A 16,371-nucleotide genomic window follows, 5' to 3' on the forward strand; every position below is an offset into this window, starting at 1 on the left:
CATAAGCTTAGAAATGTATTGTTTTATGTTGGTAGTTTATGTTGGTTTCACATGGTTTTGAGAAAAAAAAAAGAAAAGAAAAAAAAACACGTTTAAAGTGTTTTTCAACCCACTTTGTATTGTTACAACGTTGGCAGTACATGTAAATGAACAATGTTTACTCATTCTCCATGTTACCTGGACCGAGAGATTTATGTTTGTTTGTCAGCAAAACATGTGACAGCTCCAGGGCTTTCATGAAAGCTAAAGATTATACTTCCGCATTTTTGTATCCTCATCCACGGACAGTCAGATCGACAGAGGGTTATTAACAGAACATTTATCACAGAAAATTATATTGTACTTTGTCTAGTCTTTAAAAAGCATTAAGGTAAAAATGGAACACTATAGGTCTGACTTGAAGAGACTCTGGGCAGACTGATCTGTGTATGACATCAACGTACACCGAGAACGATTCAAAATCATACAGAGTTGTCTGCTCTCTAATCACTCTCGCGGTACTTTGATGTCGAATAGTCTCTGCCTCAGACATCACACCCACTGACGGTCGGCTGAACATCTGCTGCATATGGCACACTTCACTGGAAACACTTCAGGATTTTCAAAGTCGTCATCTGTTCTACAGGATATATGTGTCACGTTCTTTAATGGTCAGCGTGGAAACGAATGCAGTGACGCCAAACCCCCTTGTGGAAGAAGAACCGCGTCATGTTTAACTGTGACAATGAACGCTTACCAGGATCAACTAAACTTCGCGGCTCCATTGTTGCAGTAAATTTGCACAACGTTCCTGAATGAATAATTTATTAGATGCAGGCCGGTCTGTTATTGTAGGGACATCGACTTAACATTTTAACGCCCCTACACATGACGCGGAACAAAACGAACTGTGATTGGTTGCATTACATGTCAGTCAAATGTCCTCTTGGGCGGTCCTTGGCCAATAAAAGCTGCGATAGAGTCCAGACCTTCTGCCGTCAGTCTGAAGGTCTGGCTACACGAGACTATACACCGATTGGCCTGCACAGCGCAGCTTCAAGTTGAACACACAGCTTTCTTACCTGTACGTGATGGCATTTGTGACCCGTCACGGAAACCAGGGACACAAGTCGGCAGCACAACTATTGAGCAAACGGAGAAAGAAGCGTTTTTTCTTCAAAATTGGTGATTTTCGTTTTTTTTTCCAGAATCTGTTAGTTGAGATCACGAAGAAGCATCTCCGTGTTTTAGGTAGCAGTATTGGTTTATTTAAAAGCGTACATTTTGAAGGTTGAAATCAGCTTGTTTTTCTGGGATTCTATCTCACAGTAGGGGCGTGTCATTGTCTGTTTGTATTTACATACTGGAATCGGATACGCCGGCTTTTGTTTCTTTTGTTATTGCCGCCGCCCTCCAAGGGAAGCGTGGCTACTTATTTATGCAGTGCTCTGGCCGGCTCTAGCTGATATCAAAATTTAATGAAGATGGACGCCGCAAAGAATATCGCAGACGAGCTGAACCGTGGCCGTTACACCGAAAATGTTTTGAAGTACAACATACGGCTGGATTCTTTAGCTGCGGAAAAAAGAGTGGCAGGACATGCGAATTATTGGACATTTAGAGGCAAACAGACGCATAGTAGTGCAAACTTCGGAGATGGTTACATCCACAAAGAAGACCCCGACAAAGAGAAAGTGTGCCCGAACAACTTATTTCATTGGAGGCAACGAGATCTTTTCTGTTTCTTATGGGGTGAGTTTCCATAAACATCAAAGTTTGTCGTTTTGTGTTCATTCTAAGAACACGTAGGCTACACGTTATCTCATGTGTCTTTTGCTATTAGCTAGCTCAGGAGTTTCGTTTTAATTGTAATCGTTAGCATCGTATCACTTGCCAAAAACCCCCATTACTATAATGGGCTTTTAGATGGTAATGTTATCATCTGCTATTAATTTGAATAACGCTTCAACTGCTTGAATTGACTGGTGTGAATGACTTGGCTCATGTAAACCTTACTATTCTTGAATTGAATGTGACGCTAATAATTTTAGCCAGTTACTACTTAATATTCTTAACAAGGATTTACTAATGTAATAGTAAATGTATCAGATTAAATTCCTACGTAAGTAAAAGTATAAAGTATCCGTAGCCGTAAAATGTGCGTTATAAGTCAAAAGTAAAAGTATTTATTGAAGAGTTTAATGTACAGGATTTTTTTAATCCTTTGACTCAAACCAGGTCTAACCACTAACTGAGGTCTAAACCAGGACTATACGGTTATCACAGAATCCTGTTCAAAAAGTCCTAATGTCAAAAAAGATAAATTACTGACATTTACAATGCACATTGTCCTTTATTATTAATAGTATGCGGTCCGATTTTTCCCATTGCGTCTGTCGTTGCTATGCAACCATGCAGCTTTACAGGGGGTATGGCTTATCTAAATGAGATGTAAATGAGCCCTTTTGTCACTCCCAGCAGGTGAGAACAGGCGAGAACTGCAAAATTAGAGGTCATTTTCTGCCCTTTGAGCATTTTTGAGTGCCTACCTTCAAATGGCCGCAACTTCTCCAAATATTATCAGATTTCCATGTGTTACACCTCGTTGGAAAGCTTGGAGACTACACTTTCAGAATCTGTGGATAACTCAAAATGCCCCAGAACCGACTTGTGTTCCTACTTTCCGTGACTGGTCACATTTTGTTTTGGGGGGTTGGCCGAAACTGAGTTTCTTTTAGTTTTTCACCTCTGTTTGGCCTAAAAACTATATTCGTGGTCATCCAGGTTGAAAATGACTACAAACACAGAGGTTTTTCAGATTTTCTGCATTATTCTTTGAATTCTTGCACCCGGGAACTGTACAAGTCAACAACATTATGACTAAAAGTTTGCAAAGAAGTATTGCCTACTAAAACAAGGTGGTATTTCACAACTATCCTTGTCTTGTCATAAAAAGGTCAAATTCTCTGATATTTTGACTTTGATTTGGCAGCAAAACTTCTTAAGGTTTTCTTTTCAAGAATGTTATTTGCTACAGCACTTATTTGTGTCATGCAAGATTCAGCACTCATGTTTACATCAAGACTAAATATACAGTAAATCTATGCTATACATTTCAGTGTAGATGAGATTTAGCACGCTTTACACTACAACACAGACTTTGGCAAGCAGCAGTACGACACACCAGCCCAGTGCTCTCATTAGACATGGTGAGTGCCAATGAAGCAGACTTATTACAGAGCACAATAAAACTGAATAAATAGAAAAATGTGTTGTTATCTAAAGAATGTACTTGGCCAGTTATACAATTATGGAATATAAAAAAAGTTAGGCAACTACTACCTCAACCACCAGCGTCTCATTAGTGGGTCCGGTGGAGGTGAGGCTCTCTGGACGGTTGTAGGGTCTCTTGTAGTCGAACACAGCCCCAGCAATGGAGTGTTGTCCAGGCCAGTCCACTGTCCAGCGTCCATTTAGGTAATACTTCCTCTGCAGGTTCCTCAGTGCCAGATAAGAGCTGGAGGAGTTGAGCTCCGTCACACGGATACTGCGCGCTCCAGCCGGTATGGTCACCACACGGTAGTACTCTACACAAGAGACGGAATCATAAACATTATATTAGGTTATAACTTGTTGTTATATTTCGAATGACATACACAATTTCACAGGTAATTTTCTTATGAGTCACTTACGAGGTTCCATCTTGTTTAGAATTAGGGTTGTTGACTGATAAAAAAATAATAAAATTATTAACTGCACCTAACCGTATTTAAATAGAAATGTTTAAATATAAGTAAATATTTTATATTTTAAATATTTTTTAGGAAATACATAGTTGTTCGGTTTATAGGGATAAAGTAATTATAGCCATTCAACATTACAGTATAATTCAAAGGCCTAAACTGCAAATTATCAGACTGTTTTTATATGCCATTTAAAAGACATTAGCATATTTTAGAGCACGTTCTGTAACTACTTTAGGAAGGGAAAAAGCAGAAAAATAAATAATTGCATTAAGTATTTTAAAGGGGACCTATTATATCCTTTTTGAAAAGCTTTTCATGCTTGTTTCAACACACAACACACTTAACCAGGCCATGGCCCCTTTGTTACATATACTTTAGCCGGGAATTATTTAAATGAAAATTAAACACATAAATTGACGTTAGTTTTCCCAGCCCTAGTAAGAACGCTGTTCATACAGACATAGATTGAACATGCGTTCAGAGAATAAAGACACATACGGCTCATATAATGTTGTTTGGTGTATTGTCCTTTGTAGATCTTGCAGGTGGAATTGTCGCCCTTGCAGACGCCACACAAATCCGGCACGGCATTGGATCCAAGCACCCTGTCACAGCCCACCCTCTGGAAAACACAAATCATGACCTCTCAGCAAGCACAGAAGTCGAAATACAGTTACAGTTACAATATTTTAGTGTAATCAAGGGGAAAGTCATGGGAGAGGAGGAAGTGCATCCATGACAGTGTGATTAGCTGTTTACACTGTCAGTGTGATTATGACCACATAGTCCCAAAAGCATCATTAGCCAGCTTCACTGTAAAAAAATAACAACCAATGCGATTTAAATGATGAAGGTGTGACAATATTACTAGTACAGCTTCGAGACCCAACTCAGATATCAGCCGTTTCTGTCATGTCCTAATCAAATCAAACTTGAAATAATTATCTGTGACTGCACTGTTTAACGACCGCACAGTAGGTGAGAATAGACCTGCACCTCTGTGCCTGTGACCATCAGGTAAATACAAGTTTATCAGACACACGCTCAAATGTAAACATGTTGTATTAATAAAGAGGTAGGGTACAACGGGGCTAAAGCTCAAAGTATACTTCATTTCTTTTTAACGCATACATGAGCATATGTGCACAGTCGAATGCACAGCCTTGCAAAGTATACTTCTTTTGACAACACGTACAAAGGCGTTCAATGCATGCAGTTTTGAGCAATGTCTCACCACGAGTTACAACCCACGTAAATACTGCAAAAAATTTTAAATGCGGATCTGTGACAGTACGGTTACAAACATTCGTGCACACGTGCATACGTGCATACTCTTCAGATGACGAAATTGACACTTGCGTACACGTAAAATGCAAAGTATGCTTTGGGCTTAAAGGTGCACAGGGGTAAAAGGTGCATTTGACTTTATTCTCTTTTAAACCACTAGACGGCACAAAAATTCAGCAACGCAAAGTTGATTCTGGGCTAATTTGATCTAATATTTAATGTTATTTTAAAATGTTGTAGAATTATATAACAAAGAAGAATCAATAAAATGATTGATTATATCTTGAGACAAAGGTCTTCTTAATGTTTTTCAGTTTTGTTCAAGGTAAGTAAAGCAACTTATTTTCAATAACGAAAGAATATGTAAAAGTATGGTATTTGGGGTAAAAAGTGCCCCTACTGCAACAAAGTTGCAAAGTGCTGACTTTTCCATTTGTTGATATGACCCGGTTAGATTCAGATGGTAAATATCATATATTAAGTGGGGTGTCCACCTTAGAGATAATCACCATATTTAATTAAATCATCATATTTAAAAATATGATATTGATCATATCATAAAATATCCTATTTATCAGGATCATTAATATGTGCGTCCCAATATTTGCATATGTCAGCTTATGTTCAAGGCATTAGACAAGGGCAGCCAGTATTAACGTCTGGATCTGTGCACAGCTGAATCATCAGACTAGGTAAGCAAGCAAGAACAATAGTGAAAAATGGCAGATGGAGCGATAATAACTGACATGATCCATGATAACATGATATTTTTAGTGATATTTGTGAATTGTCTTTCTAAATGTTTTGTTAGCATGTTGCTAATGTACTGTTAAATGAGGTTAAAGTTACCATCGTTTATTACTGTATTCACGGAGACAAGAGAGCCATCGCTATTTTCATTTTTAAACACTTGCAGTCTGTATAATTCATAAACACAACTTCATTCTTTATTAATCTCTCCAACAGTGTGTAATGTTAGCTTTAGCCACGGAGCACTATCAAACTCATTCAGAATCAAATGTAAACATCCAAATAAATACTATACTCACATGATCCGAAGCATGCATTCAGCATGCATGACGAACATTTTGTAAAGATCCATTTGAGGGTTATATTAGCTGTGTGAACTTGGTTTATGCACTGTTTTATAGTCGAGAGCTTGGGGGGCAGGGAGATTTAAAGGGGTCGCAGCCTGAATCGGTGCATAGTTAATGATGACCCAAAATAGGCAGTTAAAAAAATGTATTAAAAAAAATCTATGGGGTATTTTGAGTTGAGACTTCACAGACACATTCAGGGGACACCTTAGACTTATATTACATCTCGTAAAAACTAGTTCTAGGGCACCTTTAAGTACAGTTTATGTATAAAATACTATAATATAAAATACCCATGCTGATAAACTTTGCCACCTCATATGTTTATAACATTTTTAAACAAAACACACCACTTTTATGATTTGTTTTCACAGAAAATCTGTTGCTCCATCAATGTTCAATAAAAACATATATATTTCTTTTTGCAATCATACACTATGGGAGAAGTGAAAAACACATTTTTCTTAAAAGTGTGCATTTAAACCCATTGTACCCTACAAAATGCTCCAATCTGCAAAGATAATATATAGAAACACAAAAGGGTGATGAGTTCAACATGTATGAAATACACAAAGATCAAGTTCTCCCTAGTATGCTCATGTGCAGTATTCTTTCTGTAATGTTTTCAGTGCAAACTACTTATGTCATCGACTCATGTATAATCTAAAACACGACATGACAAATGACTCAGATAATTCATCATTACTGCTTATTTAAACTAAATTCACTGAACTATAATTGTTCTGGTCCACCGCAATATGTCACTATTTCATACTACCACAATTTCTCTTTTAATATAACAGCAGATCTGAAATGTTGTCAGTGAAATGCAGACACTGAAGTCAAATTTAATGTAACAGAATTGTAGTTGGCTCTCTCGCTGCAAACATCCAAACACGCAATATGAAACTGATGTGTGCTCTGAAGGAGAGACACTCCAGAAACTTCTCTGAACTAAACTGAGATGAAATGCATGAGGTCACTCTGCCTCAACAGGGATTTCCACAGCAGAAGAAAACATAAAACCAAGCACAGTGAGAATTCACTACAGATGATCCCTCTTGAAAAGCTCTGGCTTTGATGATAAAACACAAGCTGTGTCAGTAGCCCATTACCAGAGAAAACCCCCAGCTAGAGCACAACTGAGAGATACTTTTATTATAGTATCCATGTATCACAACTCAGAACAAACCACTGGATAGAGAATAGAACAACCCTGAGTGAAGAATGTTTTGCATTCAACACAGCTGACACCGTGTCCACACCGGATGCAACCGTTGACGCATATCATCACTCCGCGCCGCAACAGATAGAAGCTGTCTACACTGGACACGGAAAAGCGACCGTTACAAATCCATTTGCGAGGGCTTGGAGTACGTCATAAATAGAACAAGGCATCAGTTTACAGAGGGTATGCATTGACATCACTTTCCCGCCGGAACACGCCCCTTCAGCCGGACTGAGTGGCAAAAGAACCTGTTGCATGACTGGATTTAATAGGGGAAACTGCGAAAACGCGAGTAAAACTAATTATTATCAGTTTAAACAAAAGGCTGGTCTCGATATTGTTCTTTACAACTTACCAAAGATCCAGTAATCCATGGATATTGACATGCAGCCAGGAATAGTGTTTTCAGACTATTGTCTGGTTATGTGCCTGATTTTGACGCTGGGGAAATACATAAAGCAAATCTGCCTGTGAACGCTTTATATATAGGTAGGTCTAAATCCAGGTGATCACTTATAACAATGTTATATCGTCCAGTCCTAAAACTATAGTATAGTATAGTATAGTATAGTTTTTGTCAGTGTTTATTTAAAAACATCCAATTATGCAGAATATAAGATGGTAAATATTTAACTGAGGAGTTGTCAATACAATAAATAACAATACAAGTAGGATATGATTTTACCCCAAAATTTAATGTATTGAAAATAACTGCAAATCGACGTTTCGCATGGAGTCCAGTTGTTTCTGTGAATTGCAGTGACCCATTTGCTTCTCATTTCTGTAGCTTTTGGAAAAAAAATACCTCATATTTCTTGTCAAATCTATTTGTACAGTCAATCGCAAAGCTCTTTCCTGTTTTAGATGTGTTTTGTGTGTTTTTACAGCATTCACGCTGAAAAACAATGCTGCCACTCAGTGGGCGAGACTGCAGTCACTCCGGCCGACGGTGACGTCACGTGCATACCCTCTACTCTCAGGGATTTGTTGTGTCGCGCCACATCCAGTGTAGACAACAACACTGATTTTGATGCAGAAAAAACTGTCGAGGAACATAGGTGAGTCAGCTACGTACAAACTCTATTCCAAAAAAGTTGGGACACTGTACAAATTGTGAATAAAAACAGAATGCAATGATGCAGAAGTTTCAAATTTCAATATTTTATTCAGAATACAACATAGATGACATATTCATATGGCCATTTCAGTACCCGGATCCTTCTTCTACACAGCCATGATGTTGTAATTGATGCAGTATGTGGTCTGGCATTGTCATGTTGGAAAATGCAAGGTCTTCCCTGAAAGAGACGACGTCTGGATGGGAGCATAGGTTGTTCTAGAACTTGGATATACCTTTCAGCATTGATGGTGCCTTTCCAGATGTGTAAGCTGCCCATGCCACACGCACTCATGCACCCCCATACCATCAGAGATGCAGGCTTCTGAACTGAGCGCTGACAACAGCTTGGGTTGTCCTTGTCCTCTTTAGTCCGGATGACATGGCGTCCCAGTTTTCCAAAAAGAACTTCAAATTTTGATTAGTCTGACCACAGAAAAGTTTTCCACTTTGCCACAGTCCATTTTAAATGAGCCTTGGCCCAGAGAAAACGCCTGCGCTTCTGGATCATGTTTAGATATGGCTTCTTTTTTGACCTATAGAGTTTTAGCCGGCAACGGCGAATGGCACGGTGGATTGTGTTCACCGACAATGTTTTCTGGAAGTATTCCTGAGCCCATATTGTGATATTGTGATGTGATGCAGTGCCGTCTAAGGGCCCGAAGATCACAGGCATCCAGTATGGTTTTCCGGCCTTGACCCTTACGCACAGAGATTGTTCCAGATTCTCTGAATCTTTGGATGATATTATGCACTGTAGATGATGATAACTTCAAACTCTTTGCAATTTTTCTCTGAGAAACTCCTTTCTGATATTGCTCCACTATTTTTCGCTGCAGCATTGGGGGAATTGGTGATCCTCTGCCCATCTTGACTTCTGAGAGACACTGCCACTCTGAGAGGCTCTTTTTATACCCAGTCATGTTGCCAATTGACCTAATAAGTTGCAAATTGGTCCTCCAGCTGTTCCTTATATGTACATTTAACTTTTCCGGCCTCTTATTGCTACCTGTCCCAACTTTTTTGGAATGTGTAGCTCTCATGAAATCCAAAATGAGCCAATATTTGGCATGACATTTCAAAATCTCACTTTCAACATTTGATATGTTATCTATATTCTATTGTGAATAAGTCTATGATATTTGTAAATTATCGCATTCCTTTTTTATTCACAATTTGTACAGTGTCCCAACATTTTTGGAATCGGGTTTGTATTTATAGGCCTCCTCTTATGCTGATTGAGTAGATCATTTGAACATGCTCCTCCCAAACTTTGTTAATAAAACATCATATAATGGGTTCTATTGACTTTTGTCGCATTGCATTGTGCCACTCATGTCTGGTGTAGACACGGTGTGAGAGTTACTCTACAATCACACTACTCAGTTACTTACAAGTAACTAGACTAAGGCCGAACAGTATCTCTAGTTATAATATCAACAGAGACAATTACTAAAGACCTCAGGTTATACAGTGTAACGAATTCAAAATTATGAATATTATACATTACCTCACAAATGCCATCAATGCAGACATCAGTGCCGTCCTGTGTACAGAGCGTCCCATCCCTGACTTTACTGGAGAGGGCGAAGAAGAAGTCGTAACCTTCAGCGAAGCAGTACAGCTTACACACGTCTTGATCTGGAACAACACACACACACACACTGGAATATCAGACAAAGTTCATTGAACAAAAATGTCCAAGCTTTGAGATCTCAGTAAATCTCATGTGCATTAACACCATCAGTTTCCTTTTCAGAAAATTCTGCTCTCACCAACATTTACTGTGACTGAAGTCATGCAGTGATCCAAACACTGAAGGCAACTAATGAAACGATAATCTGTGGGCAGTGAGTTCAAAGTGTTCACCCCCCATGGTTTAGTTCTGGCTCTGTGACATTGTGAAACTATAGCATATTTACATAGAATATCTATCTTAATCATTTCACCATGCTTGGTTTCAATTGCCTAACTATTCAATCACACTAGGAATTTAACTCTGAAATCACACAAAAAACATTAACCAGGTACAACTGTGTTGGTTTCAAATTCATCTGTGTTCAATTGTCTGAAAGCACACCAAACATCACTGACTCTGTGAGTCTCACAACTAATGAAGCCCAAGGAACTTTGAGATAAAGTTGGAAAACAGCTGGAAATGATTATAGAAAGACTGACATAGCTCTGAATCTTCCTAAAAGCATAATAACCCAATCCCACACCATTAACTTGCTTTAAAATCAGAGGGAAATACCTGGTCAATATGAAGCCCCATTCCCAGTCTAAACTCTAACACTAATCCTAATCCCAAATCTAAAATCTGAATTGTTGATAAGAAATGTTCTAGAACCAAGAAAAATGTTTGGTCCCACTTTATATTAAGTGGCCTTAATATAAAGTAACTACTATGTACTTACATCAAAACATAAGTACAATGTACTTATTGGGTTCATAATGTATTCCAAAACACATTTGCAGCTATTGAGGTGGGGTACGGTTAAGGTTAGGGACAAGTTTGGTGGTATAGGTAGGTTTAAGGGTAGGGGTAAGGTGTAAGGGATGGGTCAACAGTGTAATTATAAATGTAATTACAGAAATTAATTACAGATGTAATTACATGCAGGTGTTTTTAAAATATAAGTACAATGTAGAAACATGTATGTACACAATAAGTGCATTGTATCAAATGATTAATTTAAATGTAAGTACATAGTAGTTAAGGCCACTTAATATAAAGTGGGTCCAAATGTTTAACCAACAACGTTTCCTAATTGGCAAAGTCATACAGAATGGAAGAGATGGCAGCATCATGCATTGGGGTTGCTTTTGGGGAGGAACTGAAAGCTTGTTGCCATTAAGGACAACATGGATGGAGCCAAATAAAGCAAGACCCTTCATGAGAACTTGTTCAGTTGCCCAAAGATCTGTTCAGCACAACAATGACCCAAAGCACACGGATAAACTATGAAATGGCTTGAAATACATCAGATCTGTGGTAGAACCAGAACCAACTTTCTCCATCTCAAGATACTTTGTGCTGAAGAATAGAGATTCCAGTCATACCTGCAAGAAGATGCATGACTGTAATCATTTCTAAAGGACCATGTAGAAAGTAATGATTTTGGGGGGTGAAATCGTCTATCGCTCCAGAGACATTAATGTTCTTTCTAGTGCGTAAATGTGTTGAATTTATTGTGTGGTGGAAGGAAGACACATTTTCCATGTGTTACAATTTGGAGGAGTAACAGAAACAAAATGTGAAAAAGTCAAGGGGGTGAATATTATGTGAAGGCTGAACATACTTCACTTCAGTCTAACTTCATAAATAATGTTTTCATCCAGAATTTTGTCAAATGCACCGGCTCATTTCTTTCATACATCCCTCAACCGATAAAAATACAAGTTTAGACCAACCGTCCACGCGTGTGTAGGGTTTCCACTTGTAGTACCATCCGCGGAAGGGCTTGCTGTTGAACTCAGCACACTGAGCAGCTCTGAAGTCCACCGCATTTTGAGGACAGTCAGCAGTATTACACAGTTTATAAGAGCGAGACGAGCCCTCGCAAAACCTGCCGCCATACATCGGCCTGAGAGAGAAGAAAAGTTGGGGGAAAAAACTGATCATGAGACAGAACTAGGATGAGACACATTCTGATTTACGTGACGGGACCATTATAACTGACAGCAACTTCATCACTTATGGTTGCCAAGTGGCTGTTTGTTGTAGTAATGAGATGCATTGCCAATAAAGTAAGATGTCATTCTACATTGACAAGGAATCAGTTTTCTTTATGCTTAAAATTACATTTCTGTAGAGGAAAGTTTTTGTATATAAAGTGCAGCAGAGCATAAAGCAACACATCACGAACAAGATGAACAATTATCAGTGCAAACATCAAACCCACTTGCAATGCCAGCAATTTTCCATGCAGTAGTGCTTATTATATTCCTGACTGTGGGAAATGAAAAATCATGTAGAACTACAGTATAAGAGATGGATCAAATGTGTCCCACTGTCTCAATTCTGCTGAAACTCTGTTTCTGAGTATCACTGCATCTAAGGCTCAGGTGACTGGCAGAAAATGTTCTGTGGTTCCATGAGCAAAGATGACAGAATTCAAATCTGGTACTTCTGAAGAATTCTGCGCTTGCTATGAGAAGAGAAAGAGAACTCACTATTATAGAGCTCCTTCTCTGCATTGTTTTATTTTGCTTCAAATCCTGTTGTGCATGTTATTAATTCATGCGAAAAATTTTAAACTTTACAAGCCTTTATTGGAGACTCACTCCACTTTTTATATTGGCTGATGCTCGACTCGACTGCAGGTCTGAATGTACCTGGGGCTGTTGCAGTGTCTCTCTCTGTAGGTCACTCCACTTTCACAGGTTCTCGAGCAGCTGGACCACCCAGACCAGGATGACCACTGACCGTTCACTGGCTTAGGACCTTCATCACCGTGCTTTACACACTGACCACGACGGCACCACTGCAAACAACACACAGAAACACATACATCAGTCTGAACGATAATGGTCTTTAAATTTAAATGGATAGTTCACCCAAAAAGAAAGATTTTTTCATCATTCTCTCACACTTATGTTGTTCCAAACCTGTATAAACACAAAAGGTGATTTTTAAAGAATATAATTTCTGCTCTTTTCCATAAAATGAACATAAATCTTAAAATGACAAAACAAGCATGATAAAACTGTTGATACAAATGGTTCATATGACGCATTCAGTATATTCAACAGTATTGTGAGGAACAGACTGAAATTTAAGTCATTAATGACTGATAATTGACTACAAATACATTAGATCCCACTGGACTTAGGTGTCTTTTGGCTGCTTTAATCTGCATTTGGTAATAAAACAAATGTCAACCATCTTCAGATACTTGTAACGAGAAGCGCTTATCAGCAAAAGAGAATCTTTAAAGTTTAAAATTGAAGAAAGAAAGCCAAACATTTATTTTACAGTGAAATATGACAATAATATTTCGTTTGCTTTTATTTAGTAATTTTTTTTTTTAAATTTTAATTTTATAATAATTTCATTTTTTTATCGTTCATTGTTTGCTTGCCATATTGATATTGTCACAACTTTCCATGTAGTTTATATCCTAAGGAAGATGCGTGATGACAAAAGAACGATACTTTTAATAAACGCCAACCTTTAATGCAAGACATAGTACTTAGGGAACTGAGGACTTAAATACACAGAGGAAGGTAATCAACATAACAGGAAAGAGGCGAGGATTTATTAGGAACTATGGAAACAAATGAGATCTCAGGCAATGTCAATGACAATGAAACTAAAGACAGTGAAACTAAACATGATCGTGACGAAACTCTCCCTCCCCAGAAAGTGCGTCCTTGCCCTATTAAACAGTCCAGTCTGAGGAGGGAGGGTGGGCGGGCGAGGGTTCTGGACGAGAAGCAGGCAGAGGAAGACATGGCAGTGATGACCAGAGGAACCAGGGCGAAGATGAAGGTGGGAGGAGCCAGGGTAGAGACAGTAGGACCAGGAATTTGACCCAGAACCATGACGCTGATGCTGAAGGTCCATGGTGGAAACTTAGGTAGAGGGACCAGGCAGAACCAGAGAGAGATGACTGACTTAAGTTGAGACAGTGGATGAAGCTGCAGGGGGGCGTGACCAAGGTAGAGGCGTGGGCTTGGCAGACCGGAGCGGAGATGGTGGAAGTGAGGACCATGGTGGAACTGGAGGGAAAGAAGAGCATGGTGGAGCCAGAGGGGAGGAGAGTTGAGGCACAGTAGCTGACTCAGAAGTCTGAGGTGGAGCCAGAGTGATGATGGATCAAGGTAGAGCCAGAGAGACAAGGAAGTCCGGCAAAGCCTTTGGGATGACTGTCCACTGTAGAGCTGAAAGAGCATTGAGCCATGGGTCGGAGGGTCGGAGAGTCAAGGTGGAGTCCGGGCCTTGGAGGATTGAGGTGGAGCTGCGGGATCTACTTGCCAAGATGGAGCTGATGAATGGAATGCTCCTGGTGGATCCATGCAGCCTAGCAGAGCTTCTGGAGGAGCTGAGGGGCTGAAGGGAGACAGTGGAGATGAGGCTGATGAACTGGATGGCTTTGGCAATGGAGGAGGGAGTGGGAGGCTGGGTGGGACCATCCGCACTGAAGGAGACTTGGAACTGGGCAGCGAAGACATGGAACTGGGCAGCGGGGGCAGCAAAGACATGGAACTGGGCTTAACAAGTGACAACTTGGAGGACTTGGTTGACTTGGACTTATCCAGTGATGACTTAGATGATATGGACCTGGATGGGACCAACGAATCTCTCCTCATCCAACTCACCACATAACAAGTCCTCAGCAACCCAGCTAAAAGCACTAACCTCAGCTGTGAGATTGTGGGCGGGGCTCCAATCCATCCTGATAAACTCCATCAAAATGCCCTTGACTACAGTCGTTGCTGCTGGCTCACACACCTCGACAGACACAGAGTTTGGCTCGTGCTCCGTGATAAAATCAGCCTCTGGCGTTCCCTCAGAGGAGCTGGCTGGGCTCTATATCTACAGTGGCACTGGTGATGTCCTGTAGGTCATCGGTGAGTTGTTCTGCACCAGTACCCACTCCACATACTCCGCACATTCCCTCAAAGGACCATCTAAGGGCAGGCGTGCCTCCAATCGTTAAGTCTGGTGTTATAGAAAACACAAAGTGAGCGGTCAGGGTAGTGGGTGTGGCAAGCCTGAGTGAGAAAGTCCCTCGTGTGATCCTCTAGGGAGCGACCTCCCTGCTCCAGCAGGAGGAGGCGAACAGCAGCAGGCATGTCCATGTTAAAATGTTTGCCAAAAATAATCCTTTTTGGGGTCTTGTGTTCTGTCACAACTTGTCATGTAGTTTAAATTCCAAGATTGATGAAAGAACAATACTTTTAATTACAACTTTAATTTTAAACTCCAACAACTAGAAAGACAACACAACAAAGCATAACCTTTGACACAAGAAGACATAGAACTGAGGGAACTGAGGGCTTCAACAGAACGTAATCAACAGAACAGGGAACAGGTGAGGATTAATTAGGGACTGTGAAAACAAATGAGACCTGAGACAATGACAATGAAACTAAAGACAGTGAAACTAAACATGATCATGACAGATATATAATCACAATATTTTTGGACAAATTGTGCAGCCCTGCAAACAAAAACAGCAAACCTTAGAAAAATTAGATCACAACTGAAAAATTTTCCCCCCAAATCGGGCAGCCCTATGTGGAATATTGTGCAAATTGTGAGTCATGCATTATTATTATTATTTTTCTCATTGCGGAGCTTGATGGACAGATTTCTTTTGCAAATTCACCTTTTGTGTTCAACTGAAGGAAGTTTTGTAAAGGTCTGGAACAACAGGGTGAGTAAATTATTGTTTGAATGGCCCAGCTTCACAGATTCATTTTAATTCCCATCAGGCACCATTCCACCTAATTCAACTCTGCGTGAGACGTTAACGACCGAATGAATGATAGTCCTAGTCCAGTGCTCTTCACACCCTCCGTGTAACTGAAACTCATGGGATGGAGCTGATATTTCCTGAAAGCAGATTGTCAGGATTCCTAAAGGAGACTGTCATCATTAGTGCTGCGTACCGTCACTGGCTCTCACTCAGATTAAACTGTCGTGTTTAATATATCACACACCGAACACCTCCAAGAGCCTCGAGGAACACATGTGAAAGACATCTCAGACCACCAGCACTCACCTCCGTATCAGCCAGAGACGACACGCGCTGGAATGGGAGAGTGTGTTTGTAAGAGAAGTGCTCTTATTCCTGCACCTCAGGATGGGCCTGTAATTACCCTAATGCCCCAAACATGCTTCAGTAACATAAGTTAGTAAAGAGATGGCCCAGGAGGTCAGCCCAGGCCCGCATGAGCTCATTAAAC

At 39.9% G+C, this 16,371-nt stretch overlaps 1 protein-coding gene across 2 annotated transcripts in view; it reads right to left on the bottom strand.

Moving 5' to 3' along the window:
• The window catches only part of LOC125242943 (A disintegrin and metalloproteinase with thrombospondin motifs 16), a 110,831-nt gene that overhangs the window by 39,367 nt on the left and 55,093 nt on the right, over positions 1-16,371 (bottom strand). The window contains exons 12-16 of one of the 2 annotated variants that reach the window (XM_048152072.1): positions 12,793-12,941; positions 11,869-12,041; positions 9,965-10,095; positions 4,224-4,347; positions 3,319-3,566 (exon numbers count right to left, since the gene is read on the bottom strand). In XM_048152072.1, coding sequence (XP_048008029.1) covers positions 3,319-3,566; positions 4,224-4,347; positions 9,965-10,095; positions 11,869-12,041; positions 12,793-12,941 — 825 coding nt within the window. The remainder of the gene's footprint in view (positions 1-3,318; positions 3,567-4,223; positions 4,348-9,964; positions 10,096-11,868; positions 12,042-12,792; positions 12,942-16,371) is intronic. The other variant, XM_048152073.1, reaches the window with a different exon arrangement.

This window comes from Megalobrama amblycephala, linkage group LG13, assembly GCF_018812025.1.
Source record: "Megalobrama amblycephala isolate DHTTF-2021 linkage group LG13, ASM1881202v1, whole genome shotgun sequence".
Lineage (NCBI taxonomy): Eukaryota > Metazoa > Chordata > Actinopteri > Cypriniformes > Xenocyprididae > Megalobrama > Megalobrama amblycephala.